Source organism: Apteryx rowi, unplaced genomic scaffold (genome assembly GCF_003343035.1).
Source record: "Apteryx rowi isolate R43461 unplaced genomic scaffold, aptRow1 scaffold_228, whole genome shotgun sequence".
In the NCBI taxonomy this organism is placed as follows: domain Eukaryota; kingdom Metazoa; phylum Chordata; class Aves; order Apterygiformes; family Apterygidae; genus Apteryx; species Apteryx rowi.
In genome coordinates this window covers 979,708-1,000,982 of record NW_020448619.1, presented here as the reverse complement: position 1 = coordinate 1,000,982, position 21,275 = coordinate 979,708, and the positions used below count along the sequence as shown (strand labels likewise).

Sequence of the window (21,275 nt, the reverse complement as noted above, 5' to 3'; positions counted from 1 at the left end):
TCTGGATAAGAAACATTCTTTTTCTTATTAAAACACATGGCTTTAAAGGATACGTAATATGCCTTTGCACTAAAGTTCTTATTGTTTTAAATACAACCATTTATCTCTTTTGTTCTTGTCTTCTGCCTTCATTGAATTTTAAACTGTTTTTCATATAACGCTTATGTTTTTATCCAGCTTCTCAGAGTAGCTCTTCAATACTTTGTAAAAAGACATTGTTGCATTTCTAAGAAGACTTAGCTTTCTCTAGGAAAGCTACAGAAAGAGTAGAGTTGCGATCAGAAAATGAATGGAGGTCAAGCTCTAAATGTAAAACTTGGAAATGAGCTGGAAAATAAAGTTCTGAAGATTCAGGCTTTGTTTATTCAAGTGAGAAATGCTGTCCCATTAAGAGTCTGTTTAGTCTCCAGTAACTTCTTGATAGTCTGTCCTTCGAAGACTGTTAGAAATGGCTTCCTGCCCTCTCCCCCTCTTAGCACATGCCCACCTGTGAGCACATACTCTACAGTATGTAAAGACCACTATATTGCAACTTCTCTTCCTGTCAGTTTTCACTTGTATGTAATGCCATGCTGACACACTAAATTACATACCTAATGAATTAACTAACACTGTCAATCTTGGTCTTGAATAGCTCCTCTTATGCTTTACATTTTGTAAACCTTGGAAAGAAACTGTCTGAAGTTAACTTTTTCCACCTCAGTGCAGTTATTATCTGAATTTGCAATGAAAAGGACTTTTCCCTGTCTCACTGTACTTTGACCTACATTTCTTTTTAACACCCTTGATGTATTTGCTCCTTTCCTTACAGAGCACAGCTGGGTGAGTTTGTTTCATCCTAGAATCTGAAGTGACAGTCTGAAATCAGGCAGCCCGAGGCATCAAGAGCTCTGACTTCTACTTTCAACTTACTCCCTTCCTACTATTTGTCTTTCCAGTGCTGCTCCACGTCCTGACCTCTCCATTATCAACAATACATGTATAATGCTCTGTGTCTGGCCACTCTGCAGAACTGACTTCCTACTGCACAGCCAGATGTCCTGACACTATGCATATTTTCTTACACCTCACAGTCTTAGTAAGTTCACCCAGCAGAGCTGAGAATAGGCTGAATGAGTGATCTTGTGCTTTTGTCTCCTTCACTGACAGGGTCTAGGAAATGTAAAGCATTACCTACCTCTGTCCTTTTTAGGTTTCCCAGACCCCTTCCAGTGACCCTGGTGAGGAGTTAACCTGAAACATCAGCTGTGTTAGTGAATATTTTCTCTTTCTTTTCACAGGGATTCAGAAATTCTTGACGGAGACAGTGAGGAGCTGCAAAAGAGATGGGTTTGTGCAGACCATTCTGGGTAGACGGAGATACCTGCCAGCTATCAGAGATCCAAACCCCTACAGTAAAGCTCATGTGTGTTGAACTCGGCACTTTTTTTTTTTTTCCTAAGCATCCATTTTTGCATATCCTTAACTGCAGCTTTATAGGGTCTGTCACCCATTTTAGTCATGACCTTCCACTTCTCACTTAGTTCACTATTCCCTCAGTTGTTCTCTGAATAACAAAGCTTTTGTCATGATTTGTTTGACGTAAGTCTTCTGTGGCTTGGTGTACAGCTGTCATCACTGTTCTAACCTCATTTCATAACTCCCACGTTGGAACTGGAATGAGTAATATATTGATATAAGTGGACACGATTTTAAAAAGCCTCCACATAGCAATGTTTTTAACTCTTCATGCTGAGTTGCTCCCACTCGGCAGTCTTTGCATGTTATATGTTGTCAGCACTTGAACAAGAAAGGGCATTTTAAGTCCTGTGTTTTTGGGTATTTATTCTTTTTCTCATTTTCCCTTAAGGGGAAAATTGGTGTAACTGGTTAGATAAATATTTACTTAACATACACCTATGCATTGACATTATTTTTTTTTCAAGGTCATTTTGGACACATCTGTCATAGATGCTGTACTTCAGTAAGAGCAAATTAGCTTCCTGGGGAGATGGTGCATTTCTGTGGGGAGGAAGCATTATACTTCTCAGTATGCAGCTGAATCAGAACGTGTGGAATTAAAGAAGAGGGAGGAGGTGGAGGAGTTTGTACCTCAAGTTGTTGAAAGGGGAACCAGGAGACTTTCAAAAGAATGTTTTTTTTTGAGATGATTTGATTATTTAATCTGAAGGATACTACAGGTTACAGATGTATCTGTAACAGATGCACCTTCTGTTTAACTTCCATTTATTCTTTAAAATTGTGTTAAAGACCAGTTAATGAATTTTCTTTCAGCTTCCTCATAACTTGCTTGCATACATTTCAGTTCTAATCTGGAGAAGGAAGAACCTCTCAAGACAGTGTACTTCTCTGAGGAGAGGATTGGTAGAGAGATTTCTTGTGTGGGGAAAAATGCCATTGTGTAATAGTGTAGTCTGGTGTGTTTTTGCACAGCTGGAATGATCTGGTAGTCAAGGTTTGCTGCAGTATATCAGATTATTAGTCTATGAATTCCAGCTTCTTGCCTTTGGTCCATTCCTGATAGTTTTGAAAATAGACAGAAGTGTCTCATGGTACTTGGACTGACTGATTTTTCCTGTGCTCATGAAATTCTGTTATCATGGGTATAGGCTTCTCCATCTTGTGGCTTGTGACTTTTACAGGTTATTGCCTTTGATATTAATACATTTTAAACTTGTGGGAATCCTGCTTTTCTTATTCACCTGGAAAAATTTTGTATATGAAGCTAGTCTTACGTCTTTTCCTCTCGGGCAGATACAATTAACCTTTTGTCTGGACATTTTAGTATGCCTGCATTTGGCCATGGATTGATTTATTGATGAATTACATGTGACATGCTGGATTTAATTTTTTTGGGTGGGTGTTGAGAACAAGTATCTTTATTTAGGCAGAGCGACAGGCCGTGAATACAACTGTTCAGGGATCTGCTGCTGACATTGTCAAAACAGCCACCGTGAACATTCAAAGGCGCCTGGAAGGTTTCTCCTCTGTGATCAAGTCTCATGGACATCTGGAGAGCTCATTCCAGAGAGATAAGACTGGTATGCTCACCTCTGCCATGCACCCTAGAGTGAAACTTCTGGTGTTACAAATTAAAAGAAAAGTGCCCCCAAAAGCTAGGGGCTTTGGGCTAGGGGTGGGAGACAAATTTTATTTCCTGACAGCAGTGAGCCTGTGTTTAACAGGCAGAGCGATCCTAGGGACGGAGAGTGTCTGCTCAACACACAAACTAAAGCAAATGCTGTGATCAAAAACCCCAGTTGCCTCAAAGTACATCTTGCAAAAGTTGGTAATTGGAGTACATATGTGATACTCGGTGATGCCACTACAGGTTCTTTCAAAAATAGGAAGGAGAAACTGAACCAGATGCTCTGGCTTCAAAGGCATTGAAAAGAGAGTGGAACAACTTCTTGTTCCAAACAGTACGTTTTTTGTTAGAATTAAGTCTGGAATTTGTTGACCTATATTGACCTATATACAGAGAGTCCACAATAGTGTTATACAAAGTGTTTATCAGCATGAATTTGTTCTGGATGAAGTTAGCAGAGCTATGCTGGGATACTTATTCCCAGAGGATTGCTGTGAAGACCTTTTGTAACATAGTACAGTCATCTGTCATATATTTTTAGAAAGATAATTTAAGGGATAGCGTGCTGCATTTGTTTGATAGTTCATATGCTTCAACTTGTAACATGAAGCTGTCTTAATGTGAAGAATCTGATTCTTAGGCCTGGGAAAGAAAACTAAATAATTGTTGAACCTCTAGAAATATGTCAGGGAGTTTTATTTTAGAGAGGCGAGATTCAGAGGTCTGCAAAGGATGCACCTTTGCTATAAGCAGAAGGCATATGCTTGGAGGAGCTTCCCACCTCTCCAGAACCAGAAGCTACTGATCTTTGTCCGGTGTAATTGTAGGAAGGAGAGCATCTGCGTTTGGCAGTTTTTTTCTGCTCTAATATTGTCTGTTTCAAGAATTTGAAAGAATTCCCTTTCAGCAATTATAGATGCCCATCCCAAAAGAGATGTGTGCTAATGCATGTGGCTTCTTCAGCGTTGCTCTGCCTCAGTGTGAGGTTTATGTGAGGAATTTATGGTGCGGTGAAGCCCTTCCTGCAGTTGTGAACCGGAATCCCCCTGTTTGCTAACCTGATAAATAACTTCAGAGTCTGTGTGTGGATTATTTATTTATTTATTTATTTATTTTATTTAAGGCTTTTACCATAGAACAGTTTGTTCTATTCTGTCTTTGGCAGGCATGGCCTACCAGGATCCTGTTTTGTCAGATGTTTACTAGCTTATTCAAAGACTGCTCATTTTTTATCAGTAGTAGCTATGGTTTCAGATAACTGCATTTGGCTGGGTTGAAGGAGTCTTACTGGCTCTTTAGAACTAGCCATTAAAATGATTTTGGAAGAAAAGCAGAATCCTAATTTGTTGCCAGAGAGAACGTTATAAACCAAGTTCTGATTAAACTTTGACATAATTTTGTTTAAAATTTACTTTTAAAACAGATGGTTCAGGAGGCGCAACTGTCTGTCTCTTTCTGTTCTGATTCACATTTTTATAATTTAAGGCTGAAATGTTTATATCCAAAATGCTTTTCATTAACATTTTTCCCTCAGTAGCTGTACAAATATTGATAGAATAGTAATGTTTTGTGTTTTTATCTGTATGCACAGGCTTCTTCATTTTAAGGTTCCTCATGTTCTTTTTCTCAGCATTATGCATATGTGCAGGTTTTTTGATTACAAGAAATATGTCTTTGTATAATGGTATCTAACAAACCGTGCTCTTCACCTGTGTAGGAAGGCTAGAGGGGAAGAGAAGCAGAGGCATGTTACCTCCCGTCAGTGGAGGTTTCTTTATTCTCCAGCTCCATGATGAACTCCTCTATGAAGTTGCAGAGGACGATGTCATCCAGGTACAGTTGTGCGCTTGCTTTTTCAGCCATCTACTGCATTGCAATGTTTCAAACAAGCCCTCCTTCTAAGGGCTTGGCTTTTGGTCTCTGGATCCTCTCTGGATGTATGCCAAAAGGTCTGTGAAAACAATGTTGAATGGGATGAAAAACTATGTCTATATGTTTGAGCCCATTATTTTTGGGCTTGAGCCATTTCCAAGGCAAAAGTTTGTAGTTTCTGTTCCAAATGTGTGCTTTGCTGCTTATAATGGCAGTTCATGCAACTTCTGTGCAAGACTTGATGACTGTTGATACTGTAAGGGGAAGTCTTTTCTCATTTGGGAATTTCCAGGGTTTATTCCAAGGTATTTCTGCCTCCCTGTTATGCTCCTGTCTTTCTGTGCCTACCTCAGTGCAGGTATTGTCACTGCTGTGGTTTGTACCCTGTGTAGGGATAGGAGGACTCTTTGCTTTCAGTACGTGGTTTCTCATTCCCTACCTACCTGTCTTTCTCTGGCAGCATGTCATGCAGTTAGCAGCATGGTAGATACAAGAAAGATACTGTATCAACTTATGGCACCTCTCATGTGAATATATCTCCCTGTGTGTGCTCTTCCACTGTATAGATGCTCCTGGGCCTACTGGTTTCCCTGTGATGGCTTCCAGTAATAAGCATTATCATATGTTGGCAGCGAAGTGTCTGCCTAAGTCCTGAGCCCAAATCCAGGGATGGGGCTCCCAAGGTGTGCTCCCATACCTTGGCAGTGTCTTTCCCCTGCTTCTGTTCTCCACGTACATGTCCAAAACAACACCAGGTCATTTCCTCATGGCAAACAGGAACTGCTATACTGAGACACCCTTTAGTAATAGTGGCTGGCTTGAGCTTTTTTTTGGTAATTTCCTTAAAAACGAAGGGTTTAATATTTTTCTCTTGAATCCCACCTCTAGTATTTGTTCATTTTGCCAGCACTGTTGAGATGTATGCTTCTTCAATTTAGGGAGGCTGTTTCAGAGATGAAAACCCTCCTAATTTTCATTCTGTAGAAGGCTGAAATCCCTTAGTGTATAGGCTTTTGCTTTTTTAGATGCTAGATCCAGGATGTCATAGTGTCTCCAGAAGAACTGAGGCCAAATGGATTTCCTTAATATTTATTATTACTGTTATTATTTATATGATTCAGAACAGCCTCAGCTTCAATGGGAAGTATTACCAGCTTCTCTAACTTCCTTCAGATATATTCCTGTCTGTAGATTTTTCTGGGCGGTCACTTAAAACAGTGTATGTATGCAAGGCATATTTCCTAGTCTCAGGCTTTCCATTTCTGTTCCAGAATTAGCTTGATTATTGCTTGAGGATTTCTTTCTAACTGAGACAGAAATTCACTTCCAATCCTTTTGATTAATTGTTTTTAGGGTCAGAAAAGATCTTTGTGAAAATATTGCCTGCCCTCCTTTCTAATGCAGCCTCAGAATTATCCTATAGTAGAAGGATAGAGTTTGGAAAGGATCTCTTGAGATCTCTCTTGCTACAATACATTTTAGTGAAAAAGAAGTGGGCACTTCTTGCTTTCTGTATTGGAGAGATTATTTTTTCCATCTTAGTGGCACAAAAGTTTTATTACACAGTAAATCAAGTATTTCTTGGCTGCAGCAGCAATTCTTAGTCTGACAAGTCAGTTTGGTCATATGCTTGATGATGGCTTCAGTTTATTTCCAGCTGTTAAATTGCATACAAGAAAACTGAAAATATCTTTCAGTATGTCTAGGAATTTATGTTCCAGTCAACAGAGCATCTGGGCTCCTTACAGATGGTTTGAAAGAAACAGTTCTGGTGATCTTCATCTTTTCATTTGCAGTCAATCAGTAAGATCAGTATGATAGCTTTGCCTCTTTTAGAAGACCAAATCAGGGTAATATGTTTTGTCTTCTGCCAGAGGTGTGAAAAGCTTTGGATATCAGGACTTTCATAGCCTGTGCAGAGCGTCAAAGTGAAAGTAGGGATCAAAACAGCTGAATCATTTCTAATGTATTAAGTAGGGCTTTAAATGTAACATACCATCTTCCATTTTACTTCAGCTGCATATTTCTTTTTTGCAAGGAAATCTCCCTATTTTGAAGTCTTCTAGATGATCCTAGCATGGTTAGTAGATTTCACCAGAATCGATATGCTGTTCTTAGCTGCCTTTTAGGTTGCTGGCTTACAGCAAGGTTGTCTCTCACATTGCCAAAGACAGCAGAAGGTGGCTTGACTGAGCTGGTTGAGCTAACCCTGGTAATGGAGTGTCAGGTAGGAACATAGAGCCATGGACTAGTTTAGGAATCAAGGGCTAGATGCTCTTTAACTGCTTACTTGTTCTCAGCATAAGTGCATTTATGCTTTTAAGCTGTCCAGTGTACCTCTAAGTGTGCTTTGGATGGGTATTGAGAACATTGGAAATGGTGCTGTTTGCTCAGTGTACGGGAAGTTGAGAGCCCAAACCCCAGGTCATGACTTTGGTGCGTGGCCATCCCATCAGCTTCCCCAGGAACTTCATGCAGGGTTTTGTGTCTCCCCTGCAGCCTTTTCCAGCAGACTAAACTTCCCTTGCTCTGGGTGCAACAGCCCTAATTTGATGTTCCTCACTGGCTGTGTGTGCTGGACCTCTGACTGCTCTCAGAGAATCTTCTCTGAATGGTTCACATTTCTTTTAAGATATCAGGACCAAAACTTCCAGTCAAGGCCGTAGCAGTGTTGAATAGAGTGGAAGACTGATTTGTGTGTCGCGCAAGCAGCAGTTTCTTTTTCTACATTCCAGAATCATGTTTGTTTTCTTTTCACAACAGTATGCCTTGCTTTAACTCTGTTCAATTTTTAATCTCTGATAATGCCATTTTTTTCCTGCCTAGCCAGTTATTCTTCATCCTGTGTTTGAACAGTAGATTATTTCTATCCTGGTTTTCTATCCTGCTTTCTATCCTACTTTGTACTTGTCTGTACTGAATTACATCCTGTTTCAAAGCATTTTTCTAGGTTATCAAGATCATTTTGAAATGTGGTGTATAAAGGCATAGTATTTTGGAAGGCACATCTCGTTCTTCGCATGGTTGTAAACTCTTCTCCTTTGATCTCCTCAACCCCCATCCTCCATTTTCCCAGTAAAAATTATGGAGAAATTTCTACTGTGGGTACCTGTGAAGGAATTGCGGGAAGGCACTGGGGAGTTAGAAAGCTTGAATAGTTCCCATTTTGACCCTCTAGCTGAGATGAAGGGCCTCAGTCATTTCAAAGGTTTCCTTTTTTACTCTGCTGTGGAAAGGCTCACAGGATGAGTGTGGACAGAAAGATTCATTCATGTAAGCAAACCAGGACAGGCTGGACTATGTGGGTCTTGGGGGAGGAAAGAGGGTCCTTTTATCCAAGGCAGGTGTTGACAGGCAGGAAGAAATACAATCTCTCTATGATCCAAAAAGTTACAGGCAAAAATATCATATGGACCCCTGACTGTGTAGTTAAATGAATGTTTTCTTAAAAATACCTTTTGGGGGAAGCAGTTACTGGAGCTGTCTCAACAAAATTGTGAGAGTAAACCAGGGTGGTATCTAACACCTGCATTAAATATGCCCTGCTTTCCCAGCAGTTTGTAGTTTGTGTTTCAGAGTGTCTCTCACTGATACAGTGAGGAGGAGCACATTTTTTTGCCTCTGATTTCTTTGTTTTATGAATTTTTTTGCCTTGCTTTGAGGACATTTAAGTTTTCAGAACAGTCTCCATGGAATACTCAGTTAGGCAGCTGTGTGAATGGGGGGGGCTCTGCAGGACTCAAGCGTTTAGTGGAAATGTACACTTGTCTGTTTTCTAAGTAGTCTTCACCAACGTGGCGCCAGTCACAGCTCTGTAATGCATAAAATGTTGCTTACTCCAAACAGTTTCTCCATTCATAAATCCTAATCAGGATTAAAATGTTTGGTTACATTCCCATCTGCAGTAAATCAGTGCAAACACAAATGCAGCAAAGAGCTCCAGGTGTCTGGGCAGCCCAGATATTGACAGAAAAACAGAGCATTGAGATTGTGTGTATTGGTCCTTGCACAGAGCACTGCAGGACCTAATGTTGTGCATTTCCTTGTAGGTAGCTCGGATTGTCAAGCACGAGATGGAAAACGCAGTCAAACTCTTGGTAAAGCTGAACGTTAAAGTGAAAATTGGACCTAGCTGGGGAGACCTGCAGGACCTGGAGCTTTAGATGTGAAATGTGGCTTTCTTGCCTGTGGTGAGGCTAAACACACCATGGACAGGACATGGCAAGTGCCAGTGTACTCACAGGCAGTGACAGACCTGGGCGCAGTGCCATCCTCTTGCGTCCTCTTTTTACAGACAGCATTACAAACTGCCTTCTGAAGTGTGTCATGGAAGCTGGTATGAATTCGCCAAGCCAAACCTGCCAAAGGTCAGACTGTGTAATGAAGCATGTTTGCAGAACTCTGAAATAATTAATTGCTAAAGCATAATATTTAAATTAATTCCTGTTAAAATATGCTTATTCTTGTAATTAAAAAAAAAACAAAAAAAAACCCCCACACTCCAAAGCCTAATGAATTTTCTACACATGAAATGAGCTGGAATATTTTATTAAAAGAAAGTGCAAAGATTGTTTGGAAGTGGTTGGGTATAACTGTATATAGGACAAAAATAAACTGTCATTGTGTTTGCATGTAATGTTGGATTTTACAGGCCTCTGCTGGGATCATTCTGTAGTGAATTCTGCAGATATCAAAGTGCAGAAATTGCTTTACAGGTGGCTGTATTTCTTGATGACTAGCTGTGCTGTGTTCACAGCAAGTGGAACTGTGCTTGGTTGGCCTTGAAAGTGTTTTGTTGACTGACTGGTGTAATTCTTCCTCCTATTGCTGCCTTGCAAACTGGTCTTGAGAGGGACAGTGTTTGGACTCTTTATAGTTAACACAAAACCATCAGCAGAAACATTGATTTTAAAGAATGAAATCCTGAACTCCAACTGATCTATTAAAAACTTAACTCCAAATTAACTCCAAATTGTAAGTTCCTAAGAAAAACTTCTGGGACTGATGAGCATGAGTGACAGCTTGCTGATGTGTTTGAGGTCTGTTGCATTAATGATGTTTCCCTGAACGGTGGGTGACATGACTTCTTTTTTTTTTTTTTTCCTCCTATCCCTTCAGAGACCAGTCTCATAGGAAAGCCTCATACAATGCCTGTTAGTAGCCTTGCTAAAAATTGCTCGGATTTCACCTTGTTCTTTGCCTCCGTGCCTTTGACTCTGTCCCAGTGAGCAGGTAGAGAGTTTTTCTAGGAATCTAGGCTCATTGGACTGAGGCAGTCTGAGACCCGTTGAGGTCAGTGGGCTTCAGAAGAAGGGGTGAAGAAGAAGCTCACAGGGAATTATTCTGCCTGGATTTCGTGTTACCCTCCTCAGTGATAACTTCAGGTTTGGCTAAGCCTCACAGCACATGATTTAATTTAATTTCCAGATTATTGCATTAATTGTACAACTTCAGCTATTTTTGTTAACTCAACACAGTATCAGACCCTGAATTTTATTCTTTTCATCATGTGGCCCTTGTATGTTACAAGAAAGGAAGGTAAGGTGCCTCTCATCAATATTCTTTATGTCTATTTTTTTATCATGTCCTCTCTTCTGCAGCTTTTGCACAAAGTAAGCAATCTCAGTCTTTCCATTCTTGCCCCCTGTGAGAAATTTTCAGGTCCCTAATTATTCTCTCATCTCATTTCTCAACTTCTGCTGGATCCTTTTTAAGAAGTGTCTTTTTGAAGTTTCCTCTACAACAGGAGCTGAAATGATGCACGCTTGCCTTTGAACAGCCTGATAGCATGCTTGAACTTGTTAACTTCAGATGTGGTGCTTTCGGGGTAGCCATTATCCTGACATCAGAAGTACCTGGCGCTGAGGTTGCAAGAACATGGTGAGTTTTAAAAGGTGTTAATGGGGCCTGTGTACAAAAGGCCATATCCTGGACTTTGATCTACCAGCTGCCTGTTGTGCAGCAAAATAGACACATGGTATTGAGTCAGAGCGCTAGGTAATGATGCCTTGACTGCCCTTCTCAGCACTGACTTGACCTTCTTTCCTCTTTTGTACTTTTGTTTCATTCTTCACTTTGCATTGTGATTTCTCTCTCTCCCTCTCTCTCTTTTCTCTCTCTCTCTTTTTTCTGTGTGCGTGTGTTTCATTTCTGCCCTCTCTACACCACATCTGTCACCCTGATAGATGATATCTTTGTCCACATCATTCAGTTGATAAACAGTTGTTTCAAGCTTATTAAAGCTTTTGTTATTAACAGATCTGAGCCTTGGCACCCTGTTGTCTGAACATTTGTGTGCTCTGCCTGTAGAGATGCTATGTTGGATTCATTATCAGTTCACATGGCCTAATGATTTCCTGTTCCTGGATGTCATGCAGTGACACACCTGTGCCGTATTTCAGGCCTCACTAGAGTTACTGTAATTTGAGTTGCTTGTTCTTTGGCACATTGCAATGTTTTCCTGCTGTATTCTGGTTTTAGAATTGCAGAAGGATAGATCCTCAGGCCTGTTCTCAACAAACTGTGTATGGGGGTGGATGTTAATCAATAAAAATGACTGACACAGAACTAAACTTATTTGATAAACAAACTCAATGAATCCATTATAATTAAGCAGTAATTTAGAGCAAATGAGAAGTTAAAAGGTGGCCACTGCTCTGTGAGTGAGGCGGCTGCTTCATTTGAGTAGTATTAGAATTGGTTCTGAGCTGTTGCCTGACTGCTGCTATTTACATTCCTTAATTCTGATTAGATTTTAACTATTAATGAGACTAAGCAGGGGAAGCAGAAGAGGGCTTAGGTAAGGTAAGCAGGGGCGCTGCTTGGATTGAGCTGAAGATACCTGTTTTTTTCTGAAGTTGGGAGGCAAGCCAAAAATAGGTTGGCTGCTGGCGTATTTATTTTTTGTTCCCCCTCTCCTGTGAAGGGCCCAGGCCAACGTATAGTTGGAAACTGGGTTTTCTTGTAACTCAGGACCTGTTAACCAGTGTGCAGGTTATTCTTGGTATTCTCGCAGACAGAATGCGCTGCATCTGTGTTTGCTCTCAGTTCCTCAGGATGTCTGTGTCTCTCTTTGCAGTCCACTTTTGCCTTCTGTTAGCTGGCACTGCGCAGCATATACAATACCACATGGTCCAGCAGCTCAGGAAGATGACGACTTTACACTGGATGAACACTGCAGAAAGGGGTAGGAATTACGTCTACTACAGCAGCCCCATTGCTCAGCGTACACAGAATTGCTACTGCAGCCTAGTTCTGCAGTGTGCTCTGTTCTGCCCATGCCTGGCTGATGGACCACTAGGTAGGTCATTGTCTGCCAAAATAAACTGGGATAGGACCCAATAACAACAAAAAACTGTGGTCACCAGGAACACATCTTCACATCGTGGGAACCAGCATGAGCTACCTTCTCACACAGAGAGCCAATGCCCTTAAGTTGTTGAGTAGCCTTGTTCCATTCAGTTCCTATCAGCTTTCTGGTCAAAATGATTCAAATTCCCATTCAACCTACAACTGGAACCAAAGTGCATGTTCTGAACCCCTTTCTTTATCAGGCAGAATTTTCCCAGGCTTAGTAGCATGAACACCTTCCATTGATGTTTGAGACAGCTGCTTGGTCCTTTTCTTCATGTGTAGACCACAGTCTTGTTCTGTCTTGGTCTGTTTTTTTGTTGAAGCTTTCTTTCCTTATATTGGTGCCTACTAGAAGTGCTCTGTGCGCTTTCTTTTAGCTGGGTAATGGTGGGAGAGAGAGGCATGTGACAAAAAATAATATGCTAGTGATCTCATCAGTTTTAGTCCTCTTGCTTTTCTCTCATGCTACTTGCATTTCATCACAAGAGAGTTGTAGAGTTTTTTCCTGATACTTTTTCCTATAAATCTGACTGAAAAGCGGGTGGGTGAACGAGTAGCTCAGTAGCTTTGACTGACACTTTTGAGCCTCTACTGGCAGAACAACTGTATTGTATTGTTGGTAACTGCCCTTAAATAAGCTTGTTTCTGCCCTTCTGAGAGAAGAAGGAGACGGTCTGAGGCTTGTGCGATGACTTGATGTACAGAAAGAATTGACAGTGATTTGGGACTTCTGCATTTGCATGTCAGATAAGAGCAGTATGTTTCAACTTGTAAATGACTGCTTTTAACACAGAGGTGGAGGTGACATGAAGGGTATGCTCAGTAAAATAAGAAGTCCAGGTACAAGGTTAATATTCCTGAAGACTGATATTAGGAATATGAGCTCCACAGAGTAAAGCATAAGAACATTAGCTGGGGTTCAGGTTTTGTTCCTGTTTGAACTGTTGGAGGGAGGCATATAGTCCTCCTAACCTCAGTAACAGCTGTGGCTGGATTTTCCAAATTCCTGAGTGAGTTAGTAGTGTAAATTCCATGCAAAGCTGTTACACATACAAGGCACTTTTTGAAATACTATAAAGAATCTAGGAATAAGGGTTGAAAAAAAGAGAGATCTACACCAACTAATATCAATTCTTTATTTTCTTTCCCATATATTTCTTTCTTTGTTTTTATTGGGGACTCAAAACAGCTTCAGTCAAAGGTGCCTTAGTTTTCCCTTTGTGATGCTGATTTAGGATATCTGTGGAAAAAGGAAATGGTTAGCACAGGAGCGTGCAGTTCACCCTGGATTAGTCTTCATTCTGAAATATAGGCAATGACTTGTTAACAAAACCCACATGTAATCTCTCCACGCTTTTTTGACACTGAATCTGAATATTGGTTGCTATTTAAAAAAGTACAATGTTTGATTTGTTGATTTACTCACAAAACAAAACACATGAATGAAAATATTTGTTTACCTGACTATTGCATATACACCTACGTGAAGAGCTGACTACAAATGGCCACATGTAGTTCCTTAATGAGAGAGAGTGTGTACTTACTAAGACCATACCAAGGCAAAAAACATTCAAGACTGAAATATACTGTGCTTGAATTCACCTTTAGAATATGGAAAATGATATAGGAGGGACAGGGTATTTAAGGGGCTTGTAATTAAATGAAATCTGGCTTTTTGCTTCTGTTACAATACACACGGTTTATAAATGGAGGAGTCCTGAGGCTGAATACAGCTTTTATTTAAGCTGCAATATTTTTTTCACTTCTTGAACTGAATATTAAAAAAAAATTTTTGTATGTGTATTTTCATTATAATATACATATTTAGGTGTGAGATGGCTTCTGTAAAAAGAATATGTAGATTATTTTAGAGAATTTCTATATGTGATAACTTTATACAATATGTGTAGTAAATAGAGTATTTCTTTTAAATATTTATGTAAGAAGCTATATTCTGATAATACAGGGAATGTCTAATTGATATTTAGGAGTGCAGTCAGCTCACTTCTATTCAAAATGTAAATAGTTGAATTTTAGGACTGTAAAAAAAATCATTTAGAAAACAGGTGATTTTACAAAACAAAACCTGATACTCAGTATTTCCTTTAGCTTGGCTTTTAATTCAAGATTTGAAGCTAAATTTATAACTCTAGGAATGGATTTTTTTAAATAAAATAGCTTGTACTTCATTGAAGACTTGCCTACTGTCATTTAAAGAAAACATGTAAAGAATCTAATTTAGCAGATACTCTGTGTATCTACAGCTCTATGCACAGGGGTAAATAAATCTGGTCAAACCTGGAGATATGTGTGTGCTCTTGCAAGTTCTGTGTATCTGGTTTTCAGATGGGGTTGGGATATGTGAGTGAGAAAGGTATCCAAATGAAGAAGAAGCATTTTAAATTTAGGAAATACTTATAGCCAATCCGGTCTACTGTAACAGGATTCAGATGTTGATGATAACTTTAAGTTTAGGGTTTTGCTTGAGCTGGTGCTGTCCTAGTGGAAAAGGTGAAAGCACATGATTTCAACATACACAGTGACAGCTAGTGTCCTTAAATTTCTTGGAGCAAGTAAAGTCAGATGCTGTGTTTGTTGCTCTGAATGCTGCATCTCCATTACTTTCATTAATAGTCTTTAATAAAGTTTAGGTCAGGCCTTTCAAAAATCCCACACTCCCCCTCATTTCACAAGAAATCAACCAGGCAAGAGTTTTACCTCCCTCACTGAAGTTTTAAGTGAAGGGTTTTTTTTTTTTTCCACATACATGGTAAATCTTGATAGAAAGCATTTAACAGTGTGCACTAACAAACTTATACAACATATACATTACATATATATATTTTTATATATAGAATGTTCTATATACAAACATATACAACTTTTCAGATCTCTACAGACTACAAGAAAATTGATAATTATAGTCACAAGTGGTGAACCTAACAGAAATAGTAATTTGTAACTGTCTGGAAATATGTAAAATACGTGAGAGTGGAAAGCAAGATACAGCTGTGACCTCATGAGGAGTACTAGAAAAAAGTTGCTTAAAAGAATCTATTATTAAAAATGGCAAGTTAGAGGGATGCTAAATCCTCATTTTTCTGTTGCATAAAAATGCACATCAAAGTCTACTGGCAGGCTTTTCCCCTGCTTTTAAGTTAGAGACTGCTGCCAAAGCAAGTCAGACATGGTGTAAATGACTTATTGAAGACACTTTTCTCTCTGGGCATGCTGTAGTGATTAGTAACTAAAAGTTGCTCTTATGTTTTTGCATTTGAGTCATAAATGAGTGCACTGTAGCTCCAGCCTGAAGACACTTCCACTGAAATCAAGGTACTGAAGACCTTTGCAATATTAGCAACCTACACGAAGTACAACCTACTGAAAATTTATGTAGAACTAGTAGCTACCTTGTCATTTAAGTGTACCAACTGTGGCCTGATCACAAGGTGCTAGCACTCACCTGGGCTGCTTTCCTAGAAGCTGACATGTTACGCTAACTTGTAGTGGAAGCTGGCTCTGTAGCCTTGGGTGTACAAGTTCCATACTTGAAGACATCCTTTTCATCTGCAGTGTGTTAGTGCAGAAGCAAGTGTAGGGCTGGTTACAGAACAAACTGGTGGAATGGCCTTGCCTTGCTTTTAATGAAGACTACTTAGCTTCTCCATAGAAGCAGAGAAGCTAGGAAGAGTAAGGTCTATAAAGTTGGTTGGAGGGTTTGAAGGATTGGGTGCACAAAATGATTTTGTTGCCCAGAGTTCAGTGGTTTAGGAGTACAGGCCAGAGTACAGGCAGAGTGGATATACATTTACACAGAAAATAGAATTGCTATAATGTTCTCATTTATTTGTCATTCTAGATGCCTTGTTACAGTGATTCTTCATCATATGCAAGGGGCTAGTTCTGTGATCAGGAAGGAGTTCTTCAACCTGGTTCAGACTGGCATCAGAGTGGTGAGTTTGCTGTTTCCTGGAACACACACAGACATCCTGTTCGGTCATGGGCAATTACAACTCCTTAATTCTGAGCAGAAACCCAGGCATTGCTTAGACTTTGACCTTTTTTCCCACAAGTTTCTACCATCTTAGTTTTTTAGTTTCTACAGTTATAGTGCAGTTTTTCCCATGACAGAGAGAGAAACTTGTCTTGTCACGTTTCCAGTTGAGCTAGAGCTGTCAGAGCTGTAATTTTGATTTTGTCCACAAAGAAATGTAAAAATTCTGTAAAGCACAGAATTCCTATTGTGCTACCATGTGAATTTACCACTTAACACCTCAGATCTGTTCCGTCCCTTTAACTTGCACAGCTGGGCTGATGGTGAAGCCAGACTTCTGGAACCTGCAGCACTGTACAATTTCCTGGGCTCCATTTTATTAAAGGAAAATGAAAGGTGTGGGGAAGGCATCTTTGAGAGAGCTCATCTGACACTAGCATGATGCAAACACCAGTGAAGTTAAGATCTAGTTAGGAGGGGAGCTGTCTGTCTGCATCAAAGTGTCAGTCAAGACTCCTTGAAGGGACAGAGGCTGTTTCTCTTTTCAGAAATTTTTTTAATGCTGCTTTTTCTCCTTTTCCTCACTCTTCTTTTCTTATTTGAACTTAGATCCAGGTACATGAAAACAGGCCTTTGGTGCCTTGTTTTGAAACTAATTGTGGAAATTTTTTCTAACTTCACACTTGGCCTCTGTGAAAGTCAAGATCTTGTAGGCTGCTGTAACTGCATCATACTCAAGTGGAATAGGAGTCTGTTCATGTAAATAGGTAATAGGTGCTACTTACTGTTCTCTTCTGTATCTGCAAGTTGGTGAGTTTTCTGCAGAGTTCAACTGTAGAAACCAAACAAGCCACTTTGAAGCAGAAGCAAATTACTTTTAGCAATGTGAGCAGAAAATCTAATAGCCACGCACATGTAGTGTTATTTTATGTATGTGCCAGTTCAGCGCCATACGCTGATAGTTTTTTTTCATGCTCCTCCCCAGGCCCATCTTTTAGTCTTGCTGTTGTGATCTCTGTCCACCAGCTTTACGGGGGTTACTCTGCAGTTTCCTTAGCATAATTTCAACCTACTGCTTAAGGAAAGTCCCTGTTCTGCAAGCTGCTGAGCAGCTATTTTGAGTGGAAACTGACAGGACTCTCTACCTCATAGCACTGTTTTCCACCTTTGCTAAATTCAAAAGTGATTTCATAAGCTTGTCTTCTATTCCTACTACTGAGAAATAAGGCAACCAAGTGATACAGAAACTACTGGGATGAAAAATGCCATAGCCCCCTTCAAGGACAACTGAGATGAATCTAGAGCACATTTTACAGATAAGGTAGTACAGATAAGGATGACATTTCATGTGCTCTGGATTGCAAATAAACTGTCTACTCTCATGTTTAAATGACATTTCAGTTAGTACCTGTCTAGCTACTTGAAAAAGCTGTGATTTTGGGCACAGGATTTTGAAGTTATTTATTCTTCTGCTAGGAATCAAACAGCACTGATTTCAAGCTAGGTTTTTCAAGGAAAATAAATAGATAAGAAAATGCAGCTCAACTCATTTTTCTGTTGAGAACAGTAGCAAACATGCTTGAAATGTATTGGCTTTTTATAGTGTCATTTTAAAAATAAACACTTTTGTTGTTTAAGTATTTTTTTGCTCAGAATAGAAATAAATCCTGTTTTTCTTCAGTCACAACATGTTTTCTTTTTCTTTTATTTTCTTTTCTTTTTTTTTGTCAATTAGTCATGCAAGTTTTATAAGTGCATTAACATTCTAGTTTGTACAGAATATTTTTAACCAGACACACTCCCCACTTGGTTCATACCTACAGCTTCTGAAAAACTACATGCCACAGTGCTGGTTGAGTTCCATTTGGGAAGAAAATTGGCTGCTGCATAAGCCAGGTGTTGGAGTAGGATGCACATGATTCTGGCTTCCATCTCACAGTCTGTAAAATTTCTCCTTGACTCCGACTGTGATGAATCCAATTGAGTAACAGGAAAACATCTTCTAGGAGAAAAATAGTTGTTTCTGACCAGTGACTGTAGATTTGGGAATGAATGTCGCTTCCCTGAACAGTGTTCTTAGTAAAGCCACAAGTAGCTTCCTTAAAAGTCTAAAACTGGTACCATTTTTTGTCCTTATATTTCAGCATCACCTATAGAAATGGGAAACAAACAAACAAAGGGATATAAAACTGCCCTGTGTATGGTAAAGTGGTTGGTACAAGTCTACTACCCTAGTATCACAAATGACTTGGGTCGATTTACTAACTGTCACAAACCTTATAGTAAAAAAGAAACATCAACACAATGCTTTACTTTGTCACCAGGTCTTGATTCTGCTGAGACACTTTTAATTTCATAATTGTTACATTTCTACAAAAAAAGAAAAAGACTTACCTGTTATTCCTGTTCATTAAAAGATCTTTCCTGAGGAACTTTAACTAATTTACCTCTGTGCTTTTTATGGAAGAGTAAGAGTCAGCAGAGACTTGCTTTTTACTCCTATGGAAAAAAGCTTCTATGGAGCACAGGAGATATGCCCCAAATGCCCCTTTCTGCATTTCAGGGCAAGTTCCTATAGAGTATTTTTGCTTCACACTTACAAGAGCCAATGAAAGGCGAAGGTCTTGTCCAGAGATGAGATACATGTTAAACCAGCTGTACTGCTAGTTGAAAAACATGCAGTATGGGAAGTATCCTTTAATGTTGTTTTATTTTTAGAGAAAATCACTTTAGTTGGTTCCCAACCTTAACACCATGAGATGGAAGAGCATTCTGTTGCCATCTATGAGCACAGAAGCTATCTGTGCTAGCCAGCCTATTCTATGTGACTGTACCCCACAGTGTTGTACCTAGGGGTTTTATGCTCAACTGCATAGGTCTACTGGAACAAGTGGCTTAAAAAAAAAAAATCACGATGAGTTAGTGACAAAGGATGAGAGATGAGAAATGCCGCATTCTAAATTCAGAGGCTAACAGTGGATGCTCCTCTGTGAAAACATGAGGGGCAGGTGTTTATGCTGGGCATTCCCATTGTGTGGGGTAGGGGCGGGAAAAGTGTTGTATAAGTGAAAGCAAGTACACCTAAAACAAGATGACTGAGTGAGTGGGGAGGACAGTGCTTGAATTTCCTGAAGGTAAGCACGTTCCTAGTTCTGGGGGTGTGGTGCCTGGGCCCTTACCTCGTGTGCATGTTTGGAAAATGCCTCTGCGCTGGCCATCATGCTTGCAGTCCTTTCATCCAGTTCTCCCAGTTTCTGTCCTCTCTCATCAAGGGCAATACGTGCACGAGTCAAGTCCCCAATAACTCCTCCTGCAGCTCCTCGCACACCTTCAATTCCCCCTGATCCAGGGATGTGCTGGGCAAGACTGCGAGAGGCTTTTCCGGCTGTGGCCTCACCAACTGCAGAGGAGAAGCAGACAAAGAGAAGGGAATAAGCTGTCTGCCCTGGCTCTGTCAGTGCTTCTGTCCCTTGAGCACCAGCCTTGTGGTGTTGATGCTGTTTGATGTGCAGCTGGCACATGTGGAGGACTTGGCTCTCCAGCAAGGGAGGATGCTAGGTGCCTTGGCACTTGCACAGCAACAGGGTAGTCATGGGCCCCTACTCAGCTGCTCAAAGGATTCTGCTGAGGAGAAGGAATCACATATGAGGCAACTAAGGAACCTCCCCTTTCTTCATGCTGTCAGCTTTATTTTTTCATCAATGATATGAATCTTGTATACTTCTCCAGTCCTAGGTGACAAGGGCAAGGGGATCCTATGTGTTAATTTCTGCAAAAGAAGAAGCACTTACAAAGCTCCTCTCTGTCAAAAGCTTGTCCACTTCCTCCAAAAAGTCCTTTGAGAAAGCCTCTGTTTTGGGCTTCTGGTGTTTCCACAGGAGTAAACAAATCCCCAAGCATGTCCTAGCAGAGTCAGATACAAGTCCATGTGAAAAATCAGTGAGGTGAACATGGTTATAGGGGTTTTCTTCATTTGGATTAGATGAAAGAACCACACACATTGGATCTAGTCAACTAGTTACATCTCTGTTGTATGAAGTGCAGTATCAAGTACTTAACATTTGTGAATATGTGGGCTAACCAGATTCACTTATGCTTTTACAGGAACTTGATTTGTCACTGCCTAGTCTCATGTTCGTTATTACAGAGCAAACATTTTATAAGCAACACACAGAGTGAAAATGTCAGTGATAAGATCACGTTTTAGCTTAGGAACAGCAGAGGCGACACTGTAATTGAATAAATAATTTGTTGTGAATTATGTGTTTTGCTGTAGTGATTATCCAGGCAAGCAAGGCATTCACTCTCTTTTCTCTTTGTAGCATACCTGAGTTCAGTGCTTGCTAACAGTTCATTGCATTTTGTTTTTTTTTTTCCCCTGTTTTGTCTTTAATAAAACCAAAACCTCTCTCCCTATGCACTGCTCTTGTGCATTTTGGCAATGCCATCAGTAATACTAAATAAGCCTGTCTGAAGGCTCTGTCATGATGCCACAGTTTTTGGAACAGTCAAACCACATTTGAGCCAAACAAATCTCAGGCTTAGCTTTAGCTGCTAGGGTATTGGGAAAGTGAGCACTCCAGAAAACTGATAAAAAAGCATGGAGCCCCATTAGTGTTTGAACCCAATGAGGCTGTACTATGAGGACAGTTGCTGCCCTGGTGCTCAGCTCTGTGTTTGCTCAGCCAAGCCTTGGCAGGCAGATGCAGCTGTTGTGCTGCACAGAGCATGAGGCTCCCAGGAAACCAAGTGCCTAGGATAGAGCCATGACTCACACGTACTGCTCCTTTGCACAGTCACCTGCTCTAGGGAGAAAAATTAGTGCAGTGCTTTGAGCCCAAGTAGACTCTCTCAGGCAGCCTGGCTTATTTTGCTAGGTAGCAGGTGTTCTTGGGTCATCTGCTTTTTGTACAGAGATAGTGGCTGTGCAAGCCTTTAACTAGCCTCTCTGCATGAAACCAAGATGTA

At 40.2% G+C, this 21,275-nt stretch overlaps 2 protein-coding genes across 2 annotated transcripts in view; one reads left to right on the top strand and one right to left on the bottom strand.

The window, feature by feature from the left end:
- POLQ (DNA polymerase theta) overlaps nucleotides 1–17,056 on the top strand; it is an 82,198-nt gene extending 65,142 nt beyond the window's left edge. Inside the window, exons 36-41 of the mRNA XM_026065487.1 lie at nucleotides 1,281–1,405; nucleotides 2,888–3,041; nucleotides 4,806–4,921; nucleotides 9,010–10,840; nucleotides 12,039–12,146; nucleotides 16,173–17,056. Of these exons, the coding sequence (XP_025921272.1) occupies nucleotides 1,281–1,405; nucleotides 2,888–3,041; nucleotides 4,806–4,921; nucleotides 9,010–9,123 (509 nt within the window). The 3' untranslated portion in view covers nucleotides 9,124–10,840; nucleotides 12,039–12,146; nucleotides 16,173–17,056. The remainder of the gene's footprint in view (nucleotides 1–1,280; nucleotides 1,406–2,887; nucleotides 3,042–4,805; nucleotides 4,922–9,009; nucleotides 10,841–12,038; nucleotides 12,147–16,172) is intronic.
- A 975-nt stretch (nucleotides 17,057–18,031) lies between these two features.
- Nucleotides 18,032–21,275, bottom strand: part of STXBP5L (syntaxin binding protein 5 like) — a 216,844-nt gene continuing 213,600 nt past the window's right edge. The window contains exons 25-27 of the mRNA XM_026065486.1: nucleotides 20,099–20,210; nucleotides 19,487–19,707; nucleotides 18,032–18,457 (exon numbers count right to left, since the gene is read on the bottom strand). Of these exons, the coding sequence (XP_025921271.1) occupies nucleotides 18,416–18,457; nucleotides 19,487–19,707; nucleotides 20,099–20,210 (375 nt within the window). The 3' untranslated portion in view covers nucleotides 18,032–18,415. The remainder of the gene's footprint in view (nucleotides 18,458–19,486; nucleotides 19,708–20,098; nucleotides 20,211–21,275) is intronic.